This window comes from Alexandromys fortis, unplaced genomic scaffold (genome assembly GCF_014885135.2).
Source record: "Alexandromys fortis isolate MF-2015 unplaced genomic scaffold, M_Fortis_MF-2015_v1.1 scaffold_131, whole genome shotgun sequence".
Classification (NCBI taxonomy): Eukaryota; Metazoa; Chordata; class Mammalia; order Rodentia; family Cricetidae; genus Alexandromys; species Alexandromys fortis.
This window is the reverse complement of record NW_026068023.1, coordinates 1014183-1034291: the sequence shown is the minus strand read 5'-3', so window position 1 is coordinate 1034291 and position 20109 is coordinate 1014183. Positions and strand designations below refer to the sequence as shown.

The window sequence follows — 20109 nt, the reverse complement described above, 5'->3', positions numbered from 1 at the left end:
CGTGGGAATCATAGGAGCACTACAGGAAAAGGCTCAAGTGCAACACTATTGAATACAATTACACTTAGCATTTGTGATTAGGGCCACCGGACAGGTCACAGGCTGACTTTCTGCAATAATATTTATCAGAATGATATTTTGTTTTCTTGCTTGAATAGAATGTAGTGCTTGTCCTCACTTCTTCAGAATTCTTTTTCCTATTCACTTAGAAGAATCCCTGTACCATCATTTCTTTTCCATGTGCTTCCAAGGCTTTGTTGCTTTTATTAATCTACACTCCAGGGAATCAGTGAGACCTCAAGGTTCTTGTGAATGACAACAGTTTTCTTTGAATTTCCCAACTATGACCTTCATAGCAACATTTGCCCAAATACCACTAAGTAATAATCAAAATGTCCATGAGGGAATCTTAAATGGAGATGAGAAAGAAAAGGAAATGAAGATGCTTAGAATACACAGAAATAAATCCCAGAAGCCCTCACTTTACACAGTTCTGACATTCATGGATTCTATGGTTTACCTATTTACCTCAAGTCCTCCAAACACAGGTGGAAGTTTCATTATCAAAATGCAACATGTGAGTAGTAACCAAAATATGCTTCCTGCTATATCTATAATCCAAAAATCACAATATAATATATATAGAAGCACCATCATGCCTCAACTACTGGAGATTGTTGCTCTCAGTCACCGCATGCTGCTTCTTCAGTTCATGCCCAGACAGTCAAATGTGTAGTTCTAGCTCCCCGTCTCCCAGTGATAAACCCACAGGCCACTCTATAACGCATTACCAAAAACGGAAACTGGTCAAGAGATGTGGAGGAGCCAGAAAATGACAAGTGTTAATGCTGGCTGTGAAATCCAGATCATAGCGGAGTTCCAGAGGAGCCACTGTGGCGATGGTGACACTATCACAATGGAGGCCGCTCAAGAGACAGCCCAGAAGCTCAGGGAAAGTGAACTCTAGGCCATGAGTGAAAAGGTAAGGGCCATGTAACAATGAGAATGTCCGTGAGGATAGGACTCTGGTAAGCAAAAAAATAAACAAGACATAACAACAAAAACATCAAATAAAAAATACAGCACATAACTCGGAGATGTTTCACTGAAAGTACGAAGATAAAATGTTGCAGGCTGACATGTACTAAGAAGGGAGCCTGGGCCTGACGATTTGCTTGCTCTATTCCCGTGATAGGGCAACACCAAAAGCGTCACTCAAACCTTACTATGACACTTTAAATACCAACTTTTTAATAGTCTGATTCGCCATGAAGTAATTACTAACTTTACTATTATTTCCATGTTCCAAAAACTAGGAAATCTTTAATATTTTCAAAGACTTTTGCCCAAGTCAGGTTCTTGCCGTGTAGCTCTGCTTTGCCTGTACTTGCTCTGCAGTGCTAAGATCACAGGACTGCGCCGCCAACACAGCTTGTTTTGACAACATATTTTGAAGGCCACTGCATGACAGTAATTTTCCTTCCTATTATCAAGACTGTTTTTCAGAGCTCAGCTTCCATGGTCAGGTTCATGGTCACGCAGCTGAGTGCAAAGCAAAAGATCAGCTGTCTAGGACAAGGGTTAAAGGAAAGGAAAACAAAGAACACATATGTCTGTACAAAGAACCCAGGAGAACAGCCAGATCTTTATAGACAGCTGGGCCTGTCTGAACAACAGCAGCCTGGCAGAACCATAGCACCGTGCGCAGCACCTGAGGGCACCCACCAACCAGCTAAATGTTACCTCCGTGCACATGAAGAACCCTGAAAATCAGCCAGTAGCCTGTGAACAACAGGACTGACTGGGTTGGGATCTGCCTTGCGGTTTCTACTACTGTGACCAAAAACAACTTGTGAAGGCAAGGGTTTATTGCAGCTTAGAAGTCTCAGGTCCCACCCTGTCTTCAGAGACCTGGGTTTCTTTTCGCAGCAGAAGAGATTTGCATGCAGTGCCAGAGAGACCACTGGGAGACATGTCCTGTGGTAGAGTACGGACCAGGGTGGAAAGTTAAGAGGAACCAAAAAACCAGAACAGAAATCTCTTGGGTCTACATTACCATTAATGCACGACCTCACAAATGGGACAGCAGGTGAGAACCAAGGAGCCTTTTACAGGGTGGAAGGGACTGACTGACTGATTGACTGACTCAGGTGACGTACAAGACAGGCAACTGTGCCATACTGATTGCACTGAGCAGCATGTGGTGGCCTCAGAGCCAACAGGCATGGACACTCACTTCCACACCTCAAACCTTTAGCTCAGTGCTCTGCAGTCACCAGACATCCCGCCAGTAGGTCCGGGCGGGGGTATAAAAATCAACACGAGCCCAACATTCTGCTCTAGCACTAATAGTTGCACAAGTCAAACTGGTACACTAGATACGCATCCATCCTTCCGGCATACAAACTCAAAACAGGCAGACAATCTAGTGGCTAACAGCACTGTCCAAAGCCAGGATTACCCAGAAACCACTGCATGACTATGGACAAACTGCCTGTCTCCCATCTTCGAAACAGGAACAACAACAGTCAGGGCACTGACAGAGGCCCTGTGGGAAATGAATGGCTGAGAGCACTTGGCACAGTGAGTGGTCGCTCCTCAGGGCAAGAGCTCCACAAATATTCAGCCGCTACTATAACAACTCAACTCGAAGTGTGAGGCCTGTCTGGCTGAGTCAAATACAGAAGTTTGTCTTCCGCATGCCCACTGCCCACCTCTTACTCCCCCCCCCCCGTTCAGCTCCCCCTTTAAGATGAACCAAAATCAAATATTTCCCTTAAAAATAAGTTCATACATATACTCTTTGAAATGCAACTGGCATAATAAAAACATTGAAAAGAATGTCCGAGCTCACTAATACAACACCTATAATTGTTTTTCTTTCACATATCAAATTAGCGAAGGTTTCTAGAACTGGACTATAACACTGTCGGGACCCTGAGATGAACGTGGACATTCTCGTCAGTGGGAGCAGTAATTGAGAGGGTGGATCTGGAACACGCGGTGGTGGAGTTTATCTGTAGGCTTAAAATATCACTGCCGCCCAAAAGCTCTTATCCTTCCATCCGGTTCACAGTATCTCCTGATTCCCACTAAGACGAAGTTGAATAGGACATGACCCAGCCGTAACAGGGGAACACAAACAGCCATGGCAACCCTCTGAAGACATCAGGACACGGGGATGCACAAATACACAACCTGGATGAGCACATTTACAGTCTCCTTTCATAGAAGGAAAACAGAAAACAACAGAGAAAAACAGAAAGGGAAGCTGGAAGGTTACTAGAATCAAACGCAAACTAAAAACTAAACAATCCATCCCTCTAGCCTTCTAGATATAGAGCCAACAGATGACTTATTTTCTCGATAGCTTCTTTATTAATGCATTCCATAGTCAGGAAAAAACTCATTTGTTTTCTTCTGTACAAATACGGGTGATCATAAAGAGAATCATTTCTGATCCATTCCACTGAAAATGGTGTTGCTAATGATGACATCACAACCAGGAAACTTCTGTCAACCCAAATTCAACAGCACTGCTGTGAAAACACTGTCTGATCTTTAAACACTGTTTCCTGCCTGAGTCACGTGACTTAGTCCTGCCTGCCTGGCTCCGCCAATGTGGCTAAAAGCTCTCCTTAATGCCAGTGATTATGGGGCAGGGCCCGAGGCCGTATCAGTTCTTTCCTTACAATAAGAGGGTTTCTGGAAGTCTCAGGTAACTTCCAACAGCACCTCACTGTCGTGGAGGAAAGGGCTTGGGTGTCTCCTTGTTCTCCTCTTTTCTATTTACACAAAACCCAGGAACGTTGTCAGGTCACATCTGTTTTTATGCCTCACTGAGGACACACACAACCTCGCCCTTCCTGGGAAAGAACTTCCTTCCTGGGAAAGAACTTCATGAACGACCCAGCAGGCGTCCTCTGGAGTGCATCACTAGCCTATGCCTCTCTAAAGGCTGCACGGCAAATTTAGTGAGCAGCGTTTTCTCCTCACCCGAAGAGGTGGCTACGTCAGGAGGCTCAGAGGGTGAGTAGATCTTATGTATTCAATACGTCTGAAAGTTTAGTCTGTCACCTCAGAACTTCACAAACGTAGTCGATCTCTCTTACTGCATTGGTATGGAAATACTGAGGAGAGATTGGCACATCCCTAGTGGAGTGGCTACAGTATGTGGATACTAGTGCGTGTAGATCAGCAGTTTACCCTGTGATAATAATCCTAGACTGAGGCAAATCAGACAGAGCATCAGGTTTGGCCTTCAGAGGTTTGGTTACATGGCTGTCAAAGCAAGATCACAGAGGACAACCCCCATCAGGGGCTGCAGAGCTGTACAAGGCACACAAACAGGCCTTTGTCTACAGAAGACAAGCTGACACCCGAGAAATGGGGCAGAGCATCCCAGGGCCCCAGAGCAGAGCAATCTGTCTTCACACTTAAGTAGCCTATGACCATCTCTTTACCAAATAAAACATTTGCAAAGAACCGTGTCACGGGACGTAAGGTGTTATAACTAACATTTCTACTCGTCCCTCCCACAGAGGTCTCTAAACTCCACTCACAACCAAACACCTTAAACTTAAATCCGAGCTGTAGCAAAATATGGGAGACAATAGATGCTTTAACAAAACTGTACACAAACTGGTTATTCTTATACATACTAACACGTTTCCCAGTGCAGGCTAGTCAGATTCCACGGGCAATGCCACAGAAATAACCATCGTATCACTAAAGCATACATGAAAAAAAATCCATTTGAATACTTACTTAAAATACCTAATTTTCCCCAGAACAGGAGTATAGCCAAAATTGGGAAAATAACAATGAGGATCTTTTCATTTGGAGAAAACCATGACGCTGTGGAGAAAGAAAACAAAAACCATAATTAGTGTTTACCATACTCACTGCTAATGCTCTCAAATACGTCCTTGTTACTCTAGTAGAAGATAGAAACAATTAAACCTGTGGGCCATGGTTTACACACACACACACACACACACGCACGCACGCACAGAGACAAAACACAGTTCAGATGTGCAATTGTGTGCAGTCAAGGCTAACGTCTGCTGCCTTCCTCAACAGTTTTCCATCTTCTCTGAGTCAGGGTCTCTCCCAAACCTGGAGATCACTGATTAGACTGGGTCATGGACATTGAGCTACGGGGGCAGAGCCAGCTCCATGTCTCCAGTGCTGTGCTCTGGCCTTGTGTGTGGGTGCTGGGGATCACATGTAACGCAAGGCCTTTACCCACTGATCTAGTCACCCAGTTCCACAGACCACAACATGTTATTTAGGAGGCCCCCAGCTCTGGACTTAGACACACGTCACTGCACTCCTCTGTCCTGGGCTCTGCGGAAGGGCAGGTGGCATTGGAGAAGAGGATCTGGCCACACTACCATGTGGGAAAGTCGACTCTGACTCAAATCAAATGTGATGGCAGACAGTGGCTGAACACCTCCGTGCTTGAATGACACAGGCTTCATTTGTTGGACGATTTCTACTACTAATGAAAATTAAATATGTAAAGGCTTAAGGCACGTGCTCAGTAACTGTGAACCGCAGTTATCGTATGTTTGTTTGCTCAATACCTGTGTGTGCATAGTGCCAAAATCACCATTGAGGAGCAGTAAATGTTCTTGTAAAGCCTGACTGGGGGACCAGGTGAAGGAGCTCGGGGGACTACTAGGCCCTTCTGCTGATGAAGAAAAACACAGGTGTCCCTGGCCTTTTCTCAAACTGACTCTCAAAGAGAAGCCTTAACTCACAAGGCAGAGACTTCAAAAGAACAGTTGTGTATAAACAGGAGGAACCCGAGGTTAAGAAGGAAGATGTTCAGGTGCATACTAAGACTCCAAATAAGACTTGTTCAGTTTTAAAGCGTTACGTCTGACTGCCATCGATAATCTCATATACTGGAATTGTATGTATGAGATCTGTGTGTTTTTCTCATAGCAAAGCCAGGTACACGCACTGGAAGAATTTCAAAGTTGCCTGCACAGGCATGTGTGCTGGTTAAAGGCCCCCCTTGCTCCTGGCTTCTGTCCTAAGCAATCACTGACACTCTTCTGAGGTCAACCCCATGTAGGCCTTCTGCCCTTGGTGTCAATGTGGGAGTTCATGGGCTTTCATTCAAAACGACAGTTATGTGCTTCTTGCATTAAGCTTACAAACAAAATACTGGTGAAATGCTTATTTTAATCTCCATAATGTAACAAATTTGTAAATTCTCTCTTGGAGATATCAGGGTTTCAGAATCTCATGTTCTACCCTATTCACAGTAGATTCAACATATTTGCTGTTGAAGATAACACATATTCCAAATCAGCAGGTGAAAAGAACCCGATTTTCTTAAAAATGTAATTAATTAATTAATCAATTCCCTGCGCACGTGCATGCGCGCATATAACATCTTTCAGAATTGGATTCTCTCCTACCGTGAGTCCCAGGGATTGGGTTCATGTAGTCAGATCTCACAGCGTCTCGCCCGGCTGAGCCATCTCCATACCCCACTCTAACTTAAAATGTCCCTCAGTCCTGCAGGATGGAGTACAGGATCACAGGGAAGCTGACTTGTCAGAAGTTCATAGCCTCAATGATGCATGAGGGAGAATCCTGTGACCGACAAGCACTACCCTGGGTTCAGTTTCACTCATTACCTTTGAAGTCGAAACGGAGAACTGACCGAAAGAAGGTGCCCAGAGTAAGGATCTAGCAGCATCAGCAATGGCTGAGTGAATCCAGCCACAGACAAGAAGTTGGGAGGACAGTGACCGCCCTACCAGCAAGGGAGAAATCCCAGCACAGCAAGTCCCAGCTGGACTGAAGACCTGAACTGTGACCTCAGCAGATCCCTGGGAAGTAAGGTGTCTCTGTGCACCAAGCAGTTAGGTAGCAAGCTGGAATGGTCACAAGCAAGCAGCCTGACACAAGAGGAATCGAGAATGAGCTGCTGAGACAGTCAATGACTACTCAAGGACTAGAAGATTCTATGAAGAAATAATGAGAAATGAAAGAGGTCAGTTCAATGACAGAAAGAAAGCAATACACAGCAAAAAATAGAACGGTCTAAGAGTCTCAGTCGGAACATGTAAGAATCTCCCGGGGGGTTGATGCAAACCTCACACACTTTGCCCTCATTACCACACCAAAATGTTAGCATGTTCCCTGGTGGTGAGGATGGGGGGTGCTGTCGGGGAGGATGCCTCCTACCCTCTGTTTAAAATGACTGTCGCTGGATTTCTGCTGGAGTCTAGCTCCTGTAGCTGGCATGAAGGTGTCATCTTTCTCTAATCTCTGATGCTCAGGAAATGCTGTGTCACTGAATTAGACATTAAAAAATCAATGGAGCTGACTCAATTGAGCCAGGTATGGTGGTGGTACACTTCAATAGGTTGAGTTAGGAGAATCATGAGTTCAAGGCCAGCCTGAACTATATAGCTAGAGCCTGTCAAAAGAATGCTAGGGGAAAACCTCCAATGTTTTATATAAACCCACTTAGATGTCCATTAAGCTACTGATTTACGGGAGTGTCAGGTGCCATTAACTCTTCCACCCCAAGGGGAGTGAAAGACTAGGCACTTCTCTAAGATCCATTTCAGCTCTGACTTTCTATGGCATTAAGGAAATTAATTAAGCATAAAATGATCTAAGAACAGTATCTCAGTATTGGGAAAGATACTCCAAGGGCATTCACTTTGATTCCGCCCAAGCCCTGACTGACAACTTGCCCCTCACGCTCGCAGGCTCCCATTCCTCTTCAGGAAGATGACACCCAGGAAGATGAACTTATTACTAAAAAGACAGAAATGATACTGAGGAAGGTGTGGTAAGTGTTTAACCCTTGTTTCCAATCTAACTGTTACTGACATCCAGGGTGCCACTTCTGCAAAAAGGACCTGGCTAAAGGGGTGAAGGGACCACTCCTCTTCTTCAAATACATTTGCAGCACACATATACATATACATATACATATACTTTAAGTGAAATTTCCCTTCTAGCCTGATAATGCTCTCCACAAAGGCCATAGACTATGTATCAAAAGCACCAACACCAGGCACAAGGATTCCCCTTTTGAGTTGTTGGTAAAAGTTGTTTAAGAGACTCCCGGAAACATTATGGGCTACTGCTGTTGTATGTGGTTTCCTCCCAGAGGTGGAAGGTGAGACCCTATTGCTGAAGACATTATGAACTTTAGACACAGGGCTTAGAGGACCTGGGCCGGATCTGGCCTGGAAGCCTCCTCCCTGAGGTTAACTATCATGGTACTACAAGGTGCCTGCGAGCTTCCAAAGGAGGGAAGCAACTGATCCTTGATACCCATGAACCACTACAACATGGCAAATAATCCTAGGGGTACAATAGGGGCAAGTATACCTTGGTGGTAAGCGAAAGCTCTTTAAATGTAGCTCAGAATGAGGGAAATGCTACCTGTACTGGAAACCTACCCAACTACACAGGGCTAGAGGAGCCCTGGATCTTCCGTGAATCTACAATCCACTTTCCTAAACTAGTGTAAGGTCTGAAGACATTCTAATATTTATCCTTATATACACATATAAGGGATCTCACTTCTCATTACAGAAACTTTTCTTTGCAACAGAGATCACCATGAAAATCACAGCTGGTCAAAATGCAGAAAACAAAAGGTCATGTGATGGATGCTCAGTCCCATCAGATGCATCTAAACACAATTCCTGTGTGTAAGCCTAGTATTACTGCTAAAGTGGGTATGGAAAGATTTTTAAAAGCCAGAGTAATAGGCAGTTTTCTGTGAGAGTGTGTTTCATAGAAACTATAAAGAGACTACACCCATGAAGTCTCATCAAGATGGCTGCCTATACAATGGCAACACCATTGGACATGTTAACCCCAAAGTTAAAGTTCATGGAAAAGCTCACGGAACTGGTGTAGGAGGTCCTTCTGTATTTGTGTTGCTTCACTGGTTATTAAAGATATTGCCTTGGCCTAGTTGATAGGGCAGATCTCAGGTAGGCTGGGAAGACAGAACAGAATTCTTGGAGGAAGAAGGCAGTGTGGCAGACACCATGGTCTTCCTGCCCAAGACGGACACTTGTTAGACTCATGCCGGTAAGCCACAGTCAAGTGGCGATACACATTAATGGAGATGGGTTAAACTGATATGTGAGAGTTAGCCAATAAGGGGCTGGAGATAATGGGCCAGGCAGTATTTGAATTAATACAATTTCCATGTGGTTATTTCGGGGGTTAAGCTAGCCGGGTGTCAGGATGCAGCCCGTTCCCTCCTCGTTACATGGAACTACAGCTGCAGACGAAGAACTGGCAACTAGAGAATGCTGAGGGTGAGTGGGAGAAATTGTCTTCCCCAGAGGAGAGTTCCTCAATTGGTCATATTCTATAAATAAGTTCTATATATTAGAACTATATACTAGAAGGATTCAGTAAGATAAAGAGTCCCTTTGCACATGAGCAGGGCCACATTGCAAAGATTAGGTGAACCTGCAGGAGCGGAGAGAAGACCCTCCCAGCAGACACCAGCAAAATCAGGACCTCAGTCTCGCTGAATTCAAGGAGCTGAATTCTGCATCAATTATGTGAGCTTGCAACAGGATCACAAAATACCAACGAAAACATACTGTGGTCAATATCTTCTTTTAGTCATAACTGAGCATAGGGCAATAGTCACATTATGATCAGAACGAATAAATGTGTATGGCTTGAAATTTCAGAGCCGATGGCAATTTGCTATCCAGCACCACAAAAACTAACAAAAGGACTCTGCAGAACCTTCATGGCATCACTGTGAACCGAGTTTATAGCAGGATGACAACAAGAGAATTGACAACAGTGTTAAGCTGATCTTTAAACACAAAATCCGGATAGCATAAGTCCTTAGAATAAATGAATTATTCTAACTTTTCTGTACTACTGATAACAGAAGTATTAATAACTAATTTTAAGTATTACCATTTACATATTTATATAATATTTTCATAGAAATCATGGATTACGCTATTTTTCAAGCCAGGGAAATCTAGGTTAAAATCCTGGATGCCCAACAAATCTTCGTGAAGGAGAAACCTTCCTTCTAACTCTCACATTCCTGTGATGGAGATGGCACCCTCATTTTTTTCTGATAAAAATTTAAGAACCAAATTGACCTTGGACACATTACTTGACTCTCATTTGTTTTCCATACTGAGAAGAGATAACACCTACATCTGTGTCCTAGAGTTCTGAGAAAAGCTCAGCACATGACATTAATAATGCATCTGGGGTGCACTCAGATAAGCGGGAGGTCACTCCACTCTAGCTGCCTGTCCTGCAAGCACTTCCTATAACTTCTGAGCAGCATCCTTCTCATCATGGAATCCACACTGCTCGCCTCAGCACCCGACCCACAGTCAGTGCCCAACAAATCTTCGTGAAGGAGAAACCTTCCTTCTAACTCTGACATTCCTGTGATGGAGATGGCACCCTCATTTTTTTCTGATAAAAATTTAAGAACCAAATATTCCAAGAGTGTGTGACCACTGAATGCTCAGCCGAAAATGGGACACTGTATCACCATCTCCAAAGCTCAGAAACTAGCACTGAAGAGGGAACAAACGTAATGTACGAGTCTGAGGACAGGGCCTGGTATTGTGGCGAGCTGTCTTCTATGCACGACAGGGCCATTGTTCTATTGAACTCACAGCAGCTATGATTCCATGCACAAGATCGGCACAAGATTGGAGCGTCAGAGAATGTGCAGGTAGTTAACGGCTGCTGGAGTTGGGGGAGAGACTCTTCTGTGGTATTGTGTCTCATCCTTGCATGACCTCGGGGACTTGACTTGACTGGGGTGGCAGGAGAATGAAGAAAACACAAACACACCGAGACAGACAGACAGACAAAGACGCTGGGGTTGGGTGGAATGGGCTCTCTGGTAGAGAAACCTCAGGACTCTGGAAGCTCAGAATGTTTGCTTTATGCAGTTGAATAAGAAGGCAAGGATATTATCTACAACTAAACAAGAAGGCAAGCATATTACACACAACGAAACAAGGAATCTGCGCTATTACATACAGATAAACAAGGGGTAGGTTTAGCTAATCTGGGTAGGAGCAGCTTCCATAGGTGAGAAGTCTTCAGGCTGTAATATACCAGGGGGAGAGCAGAAAGCTATGGTGGACATTTTCTGCACATAATTTCAGCATCTGCACATGGCCAGATGAAGGCTTTGCCATTACTCTGAGCCTCACACCCCCCCCCAGGAGTGGAGGAAGGTTTTGCCATTGTCCCATGGGTCTGAGGCTATGGACCTTGATATGGCCATGACCATGTCAACAGCACACCTTCACTCAAGACTTCCTCACTCAGGTGTGCACTACACCACACAGTGTAGTCACTGGCAGGTTGTTCCTGCTCTTGTAAATAACCCATCACTAATATTTCTATAAGCAACCCTAATAAAAGCCATTGGATCACATACACATACTAAAAGAGGACATGAACGTGGATGGGAGGCTACTCGGGACGGAGAATGGAGATCAGTGGAAGTGGGATGACAGGGAGGATAAGGGGGGTGAACATATATGACTGAAAACATCAGAATGAAACACACTATTACAATATATATAATATATATAAATAGTATATGTTTAGTATATACTAAATATATATTTTGAAGATATATACATATATACACATAAATAAATTAAAAATAGATATTGAAGACCAGGTAAGCTGATTCTCTTTTTTTTTGGGGGGGGGGGGAATGATGACATATAAGAAAAAAATCAAAACAAAAAGCTCTCTCTAAACTCAAGTCCTGAGGCACTGGCCTAGAAACACATGAATGTCATACAGTGTTCACAGATAGTCAGGCCCCTTGCTCCAAAGCAACAAATAGTCACCATTCCCTGTGTTCTACTGAGTGGAATTCAATTACATCCTGGACAATTTCTATTTCTCATTTATGCTTACATTTCCAAAAAAATCACAACACAGTAAAAATGATTTCTAATACCTAAATCTCCAAGTCCACAAAATAAGTATCACTGTAATAACAAGCATATATTCTCTCCCAAATAATTTTGTATGCCAAGGTTTATTTTATTGACTTCTTCCTGCACTCAAAAACAGCTCCGAGAACAAAGAAACAACCTACAAGATGGGAGAATATCTTTTCCAAATATATACTGGACAGGGAATTATCACCTAGAACCTATAAATAATTCCAGATATTAAACATTAAAAAGTTCCCAATTCATCTAGTCAAGAAATAGGCTAGTGAACTGAGCAGAGAGTTCTCAGAAAGAGAAGCCACCCAATCAACAAATCATCCAAACCAACCACTTAGCAAATGAGCTTCTGACCCCAACAGTTTTCAGAGGAAGAACAACAAAGAAATACAAGAACATTTGAAGAAATGTTAAATATTCTTAGCTTTGAGATTCCATCTCATTTTAGTAGAATGGCTACCATTAGGAAAACAAACAATAAAGCTGGTAAGGATGTAAGGGAAATGGAGCCTTTATACACAGTGGGGGAGTACAATGCTGTCACAGGCACAATGGAAACCATATGTCCCTCCAGAAACTAAAAGTAGAACTACTATAAGATCTGTCTATACCAGTCCTAAGTAAACCTGAAGGATTTGTGTACTCAAAATAACCAAGCTGAGGAAGTAGCCTGCATGTTCATCAATGAATATAAATGTGTGTGTGTGTGTGTGTGTGTCTGTATGTCTGTACACACAAAATGGAGTTTTAATCCGCTGTAAGGAAGAATAAAATTATGACATCTGTGGGAACTAGGGATCATTATGTTAAGTGAAAAAAGCCATACTCTTTTGTTTTACACAAATTATATATACTTGAAAACAATAAATATGTATATGTAAAACATGAAAGCAGAAGACTATGAAAACGGAGAAACAGGTCTAAAGGGAGAGAGAGGCCGGAAAGTGAGGCTATGATGAACTACATGTGACATAAAAGCAGAAATGGAGACCAACTGTGGGGAAGAAATGGACCAGCAAGAGGAGGTTGAGATCAGAGGGAAACAGTAAGGGGGCAAATAAAAACAAAATTAAAGGTAAAGATCCTCATGCCTCTGTCTCCTGAGTGGTGGGAGGCAGAGGCAGGCGGATCTCTGTGAGTTCAAGGCCAGCCTGGTCTACAAGAGCTAGTTCCAGGACAGGAACCAAAAGCTACGGAGAAACCCTGTCTCGAAAAATTGAAAGAGAGAGAGAGAGAGAAAAAGAAAGGAAGGAAGGAAGGAAGGAAGGAAGGAAGGAAGGAAGGAAGGAAGGAAGGAAGGAACCTTGTGAAACCTAGAGAATGAAATAGACATCCCAACCCAAGAGGCATGTGGAATTCCAAGCAGATGTGACCAGAGAACAGCTTCTCCATGATACATCATAGCCAAGATGCCAAAAGTACAAGTGATGAAACAATACTAAAAGTGGTACAAGAAAAACACCACCTAGCATCCAATGATGGGAATATTGGAATAACCTCAGACCTTTTCTCAGAAACTCTAATAGTCAAAACTGCAAATTTTATGATAAATTTTAAGTTGTAGAAATAACTATGAACCAAGAATCATATACCCAGCAAACTTATCTTTTAAATTGATGGATAAAGAGATTTCAAGACAAACAGTAAGATGATTATTGACAAAGAAGTCAGTACTGCTAAATATTCTTAAAGGAAGACTACATAGGGAGAAATTGAAAGGCAGCTTCCCTTTAAAAGTACACTGAAAATACATGCTCTATGAAAGGAAAAGAACAAGGACGAGGGAGGAAAGAATTAACTACATGCAATATAGCTAACTCACAACAGTAATAGGAGGAAGGAAAAGAAACACCAACAATAGAGCACTACAGAAAACCACCTAACAAAAATCTTAGGAAACAGAAAACTCCTTTCAGTATTAACATTAACTATAAATGACCTTAACTCACTAATAAAAAGAAGGAGACTAACAACATGGATTAAAAAAGCAAGAACTACTATCTGTTGTATTTGAAGAGAGGGAAACACACACACACACAGTTATTAAAAAAAAAAAAACTTCAGAAACTGATTATTAGAGTATGGAGAACAAACAAACTACCAGGCAGACAGGATCCATTAACAAGCAAGCATAGCTGTTCTCATAGATGATGAAGAAGACTCCAAACAAAGACTAATTGGAAGTGATTAAGAGAAAATACATATTAATAAAGGGAACAATCCATCAAGAACTTCTAACAACTATAAACATTTATGTATTGAAAACTAGAACCCACAATTTTACAAACCACACACTAGAAGGCATAAAAGGCCATGTAATTCCTGACATAATAACAGTGGGAGACTTTAATAGATACTGTCATAGTTAGACAGGTCTTCCAAACTAAAACTAAGCAAAGAAATTTCAGATTTAACAGATATACAGAGACTATTCTATCCAACAGAAAAGGAATACACATGCTCAGCAACACATGAATTATTTCCAAAACTGATTGCATAATCAAACTCACACAACAACTGTGATAATTCCTTATCTCTTATCAGAACACCAGGAAATAAAAGTAGTAATCAACAGGAGGAGAAACCACAGAAATAGTCAGATAAGACAATGCATTTTTAAGCCAGAGAGGAAAATTAGAAATTGCTACAGTCAAATGAAAATGAGAACACAATCTACCAGAATCTTCAGATACAGACAAGGGAATCAGTCCTAAGACCACGTCATACACAGTGACAATCACTTATGGTAACAAGCGAGAAACATCTTAAATAAACAACACAACAATGCACCTCGAGGCTCCAGACAAGCAAGAGGACAACCCCAAACACAAAGATGGCAGAAAATAATAAAGACTGTGGAAGAAAATAACGATACAGGGTTTAAAGGGCAATACCAATGTCAATCAATGTGTTGGTTCTTTGAAATAGTTAGTGAGACTGATTAGCTTCTAGCTAAACTGGCAAAAATAAAGAGGGAGAAGACCCATATTAATCAAACTATAGGAAAAAATTATTAAAACAGACTCCAGTGAAATCCAGAACATCATTAAAGAATGCTTTGCGAATATATACTCTAAAAAGCTAGAAAAATCTAAAAGAAAGATAAATTTCTAAATACATATTATCTGTCAAAATTAAAAGACAGAAGATATAGGTAATTTAAATAGTCCCATTACAAGTAATGAGATTGAAGCTGTAATCAATGTCTCCATACAAAGAAAAGCCTAGGGTAACCTGAAGTCACTGCTGAATTCTATCAAATTTTCAACAGTCTATTTGTTCCACAGAATAGAAAGGGAAGGAACACCACCAAACTGATCCCACAAAGTCATTATTATGCTGGTATCAAAGACATGAAAAAAAGAAAGAAAAAATTTGAGAAATTTTCCTGAGGAACTTATATACAAAACTTCAAATTTCTGAAATTCAAATCTCTTAAACTTAAGAACACATTAAGAAGATCTTACATCATGACCAAGTGAGCTTCATCCAATGGATGCAGGGGGTGGTACAACATATACAAATCATTAAGTGCACATCATATAAGTAAACTTTAGGACAGCAATTATATCATCACCTCAAAAGATGCAGATATCTGACTAACTTCAGCTCGCCTTCATGGTAAAAAGTCCTGGAGACATTAAGAATATACATGTGTGGCAAATAATCGAACCTAGAACCAATATTATAATAAACAGGCAATAGCAAAGAGCATTTTCTCTAAAATCAGGAAGGAGACAGTGATACCCACTTCACTGTTCTGATTCAATGTGGTGCTGGAAGTTTTAGCAGCAAGACAGGAGAAAGACATGAAAGGAGTAAAACCAGGAAGGGAAGAGGTCAAACTAGCCCTGTTCGCACATGGCACGAGGCTATATTTGAAAGACCATACACAATCTACCATGAAATCTTTGGATTTAATAAACACTTTTAGTGAGGTTGTAAGATACAAGATAAATATATGAAAACCAGTAGCCTTCACAAATACCCACAATGAACTCACAGAGAAAGAAATTAGGAAAAATATGCTACTTTGTCATTCAATATGGTTAGGAGTGAACAGGGTGACAAATATCAACAATGAAAACTCAAAATTGTAACAAAAGACATGAAAGAAAATGTTAGACGATGGAAAGATCATCCCACGATCCTGGTGTGATGAAGTTAGTATCATGAAAATGTCTCTATTATCAAAAGTGATTTATAGATTCGATGCAACTCACATCAAAATCTGATGTTATTCTTCAAAGAACTAGACAGAGAAAAAAACAAGGTGAGTGTCCACATGGAACTATAGAAGAACACACAGAGCCACAGCAAGCCTAAGGAGGGAAGCATGGCTGGAGGTACTGTGGTTATGACTTCAGAGCACACTACAGAGACACAGACAAACACAGCAAACAGGGAGACCAGCTGAACAGAACAAAGAAACCAACAAAGGTGTCAAAATACGCAGCTGAATAAAAAAGACAGCCTATTCAAAAGAGCGGTGACAGCCAGACTAGATATCTCCCTGTAGAACCTTCTGGATAAAAGTGGATCAAAGACCTTCATTTAAAAGCTAAAACACTAGAACTGCTACATGAAAATTTAGGGAATACATTTCAAGATAAATGGTTAGGCAAGAACCTTCTGAACAGACCTCTAATAGTGCAAGGACCATCTCCAAGAATCAACAGAGGGAACTACGTAAATCTGCAGTTTCTGCACAGCAAAGAGAAGCTACCAGCCAAGGAAACAGACAGCCTGCAGAATGGGAGAAGATCTTTAAGATCTTTAACACCTACATTCAAATAGGGGGCTCATATCAGAATTGACCGAAGGAAAACTAAAGAATTAAAAAAAAAACCCTGTCAATCAATAAATAGGTTATTAAATGAACAGTTCTCAAAAGAAGAAACACAAACAGCCAACAGGTATTTTTAAAAGTGTTCAATGTCCTTAGTCATCGGGGAATTGCAAATTAAAGCTACTGAGACACCATCTCATCCTAGTCAGAATGACTATCACCAAGCAACCTCACAAAAGATTGTCACACGGATGCAGAGAAAAAAGAAACCTTATTCATTCCTGGTGGGAGGTCAAACAAGTACGACCATTATGGAAATAAACATGGAAATTTCTCAAAATATCTGAACAAAGAAGTACTGTATGACCCAACTATAACTCTTAGCTATATATCCAAATGATTGCATATCCTACCACAGAGACACATGTACATTCATGTTAGTACCACACTACACACAATAGCAAGGAAATAGAACCAGCCTAAATGAGAAATGAATAGATAATGAAAACATGGTACATACACACAATAGGATTTTATTCGGCTATAAAATATAAAACAATGAAGCTTGCAGGAAAATCGATAGTTCTGGGGAGACAAAAGACGCATGTTCTCTTTCAAAGGCAGCCCCTAGCCTGGTTTGTGTGTGTGGTAGGGTGTACCGGTATACACATGGGTAAAGCCTCAAATGCTATAAAAGAGACCAAGACATAAATGATGAAAACAGGTGATCCGAAAAGACAGGGAGTAGGTAAAAGGGCACAGGGGACATAAAAAAAGGCAGCGACAGGGGGAGGAGTTACAAAGATGGGATTAGGAGTACTAGGGGCAGGGATATAAGGGGGTAAGAGAGACTACTAAAACGTACTTTGAAAATGCCATGATGCTATTTAATACCTTGTATGATAATTTAAAAAGTAAGATACCCCACGATTCTTAAAAAGGGGAAAGGCTGCCAAACAGTGGCAGCAGATCACAGCAAAGATGCAGAGAAATACGGCCCCTCATACTGCTAGCAACAATGTAATGAACACCAACTCTGGAAACCTTTTCATGGTTTCCTCAAACACTGGATGGGTAATCCCAAACTGAAAAGGGTCACAATCTTGCAGAGGTGAATGAGTAAGCAGGCTATGAGAATTCCACATAATACACCTTTAGTGAAAAACCCACTGGGTTAATATGTGTCATGGACAGGTGTTACTTTGTCAAACAAGCAAACAAACAAACACAATCAAATACAAGAAACCCACTCTCTCAAGGGCACCATGCCGAGTGGGTACACCTTAGCAGATCATCTGTTAACTGTTTCATTGATGATTTCTTATTGAATTGATGAAGTCACAGATACAGATAGCACATTAGCACCTGATAGTCAGGAGTACCTGAAAGTCTGGTGAGAGACTGAAGGGTTAGCTTTGGGATGCTGTGCTGATAGACCAGCTCCAAATGGCAATCACAATAGTGGTTAGCCAGGTATAATAAAATGACAGAGAACCTCCTGTACACAGAACAACTGTGGACTTCCTGGTTCTGATACCACGGCACAGCTACATAGGATACAAACACTGGGGAAGACTGAATTGGGGATACACAGAATTCTATCTCTGATTCATGCAATGCTAGCTATTAAATANCTCCCTCCCTCCCTCTTTCTCTCCTCCTTCTTTCTTATACATCCACACACAGAGAAACAGACACACACACACACAAATATTTTTTAAATGGGGAAAAAGTCAGAAACTTCAAGCTTCTGGTAAAAAATTTTTCCATTCCTTACAACAAAATTTTCTCGTCTTATGACACAAAACAAAGCCTGTCTCTTAGTTCTGTGGGAGTATTTGAAGACAGGATAAGACAATTACATGCAAAATAATCTGTCTTCATCCCAGACTCTGGGATGCCCTTCCTACTCACCTCCATTCCATTTCCGGCTTTTTCACTCTCAGACTCAGAGGTTTTATCAATTTTCTTCTCAGTGACCCACATTACCTTGCAAGTCACTGTTCCTATGTCTGTCTGGCCCTTTTACTCCCATGAACCTATCCACTTTCTCAGAAAACCTCCGACTAGGTATTGGATGACCTCTTCCTTTGCACACTGCAGACTGACTAGACTGTCCTGAAAGACAGATATTTAAAGAGAGAGCTCTTTAACCCAAATTAACATCAATCACAAAGGAACAGTATATGTGAGATTCTGACAGAAAGACCTTTTAAATTCTTCTTGCCTCCTAAGCCATTCCTTCCTTTCTCAGCAAACTTCCAGGGAAATTTGATGAAAACACACAGAAAAAAAAAATCCCAAGGAAACAAGATTTCCATCCTCGTTTTAGAGATATGCAGCTTGGTCTCAGTGAAGTACCTTCCAGGAAGACACAGGTGAACAGTGAGTCCTGAATAAGGTAACTCAGACTGCCTGATTAGAGTAATCTCTAATCCTACTTCAGAATATTTCATCAAGCCACCTTCCCCCTCCCAATCGGCGACCAGACATTTTGTCATTTTAAAAGCGGGAACAGATGGAAAGTAGCTGACCTAATTCAGCCGTCCTGATCCCACCCAGAGCTGGTTCTCCAAGTGCCATCAACCCTGAGATCAGCCATACATCTGGTGCTTTAAATAGAGCTCAAGATGCACTCTTTAAAAACTGTTAGGATTCTCTGTATGTATTTAAAAAAAAATCAGCCAGCAGAGCAGAAACTAGAAAACAAAGTGTTTACTTCAGATAACCGCGGTGCTGTCCACAACTCACCAACTCATTCATGAAAAGAGACTCTTTTCATGGCTCTGTCCCCAAGCCTGAATTCAATTCGGGTAGGGTGGATCCCCATTTCCCCAGTGTGCTGGCAAGTGGAGCAAGGTTGGCCACAGAAGCCCTCGGGAATCAGCATGATTACCTAATGTGCAACCTCCTTTCTCCTTCTCGTTCCCTGCCGGGGTAGTGTGGTTAGAACAGTCTGCTCCGTGGCTAGAGTTGGAGTCTATAAGACCACAAAAAGATGAAATAACCAGGAGGAACTACACAAATTAATTGATTAATTAAAAAGTACATTTTTTTTTTTTTTTTGCAAAAGTTTATTTTGGTTTGATGATGTGGGGTCATGCCCTGGAGCTCTGGGCTGTCTGAAACTCACTATATAGTGCAGGCTTGCCTAATTTCCAGTGATCCTCCTCAGTCTCTCTAGTGCTGAGATCAGTCTTGGGCCACCACACTCTGGGGATGTACATTTGATGACAACAAACAGAACCGCCTATTATACTACCTCAATAGAAAAGTCCTATGACCAAGAGGGGGAGCCACACAACATTCAAGAGAAGGAAAAGCAAAAGTAGGCAA

At 41.7% G+C, this 20109-nt stretch overlaps 1 protein-coding gene across 6 annotated transcripts in view; it reads right to left on the bottom strand.

Annotated features, from left to right (window-relative positions):
* Nucleotides 1-20109, bottom strand: part of Cd47 (CD47 molecule) — a 57680-nt gene that overhangs the window by 24960 nt on the left and 12611 nt on the right. For 5 of the 6 annotated variants that reach the window (XM_050163427.1, XM_050163428.1, XM_050163429.1 and 2 more), the window contains exons 3-4: nucleotides 19670-19753; nucleotides 4768-4857 (exon numbers count right to left, since the gene is read on the bottom strand). In XM_050163427.1, coding sequence (XP_050019384.1) covers nucleotides 4768-4857; nucleotides 19670-19753 — 174 coding nt within the window. The remainder of the gene's footprint in view (nucleotides 1-4767; nucleotides 4858-19669; nucleotides 19754-20109) is intronic. The other variant, XM_050163431.1, reaches the window with a different exon arrangement.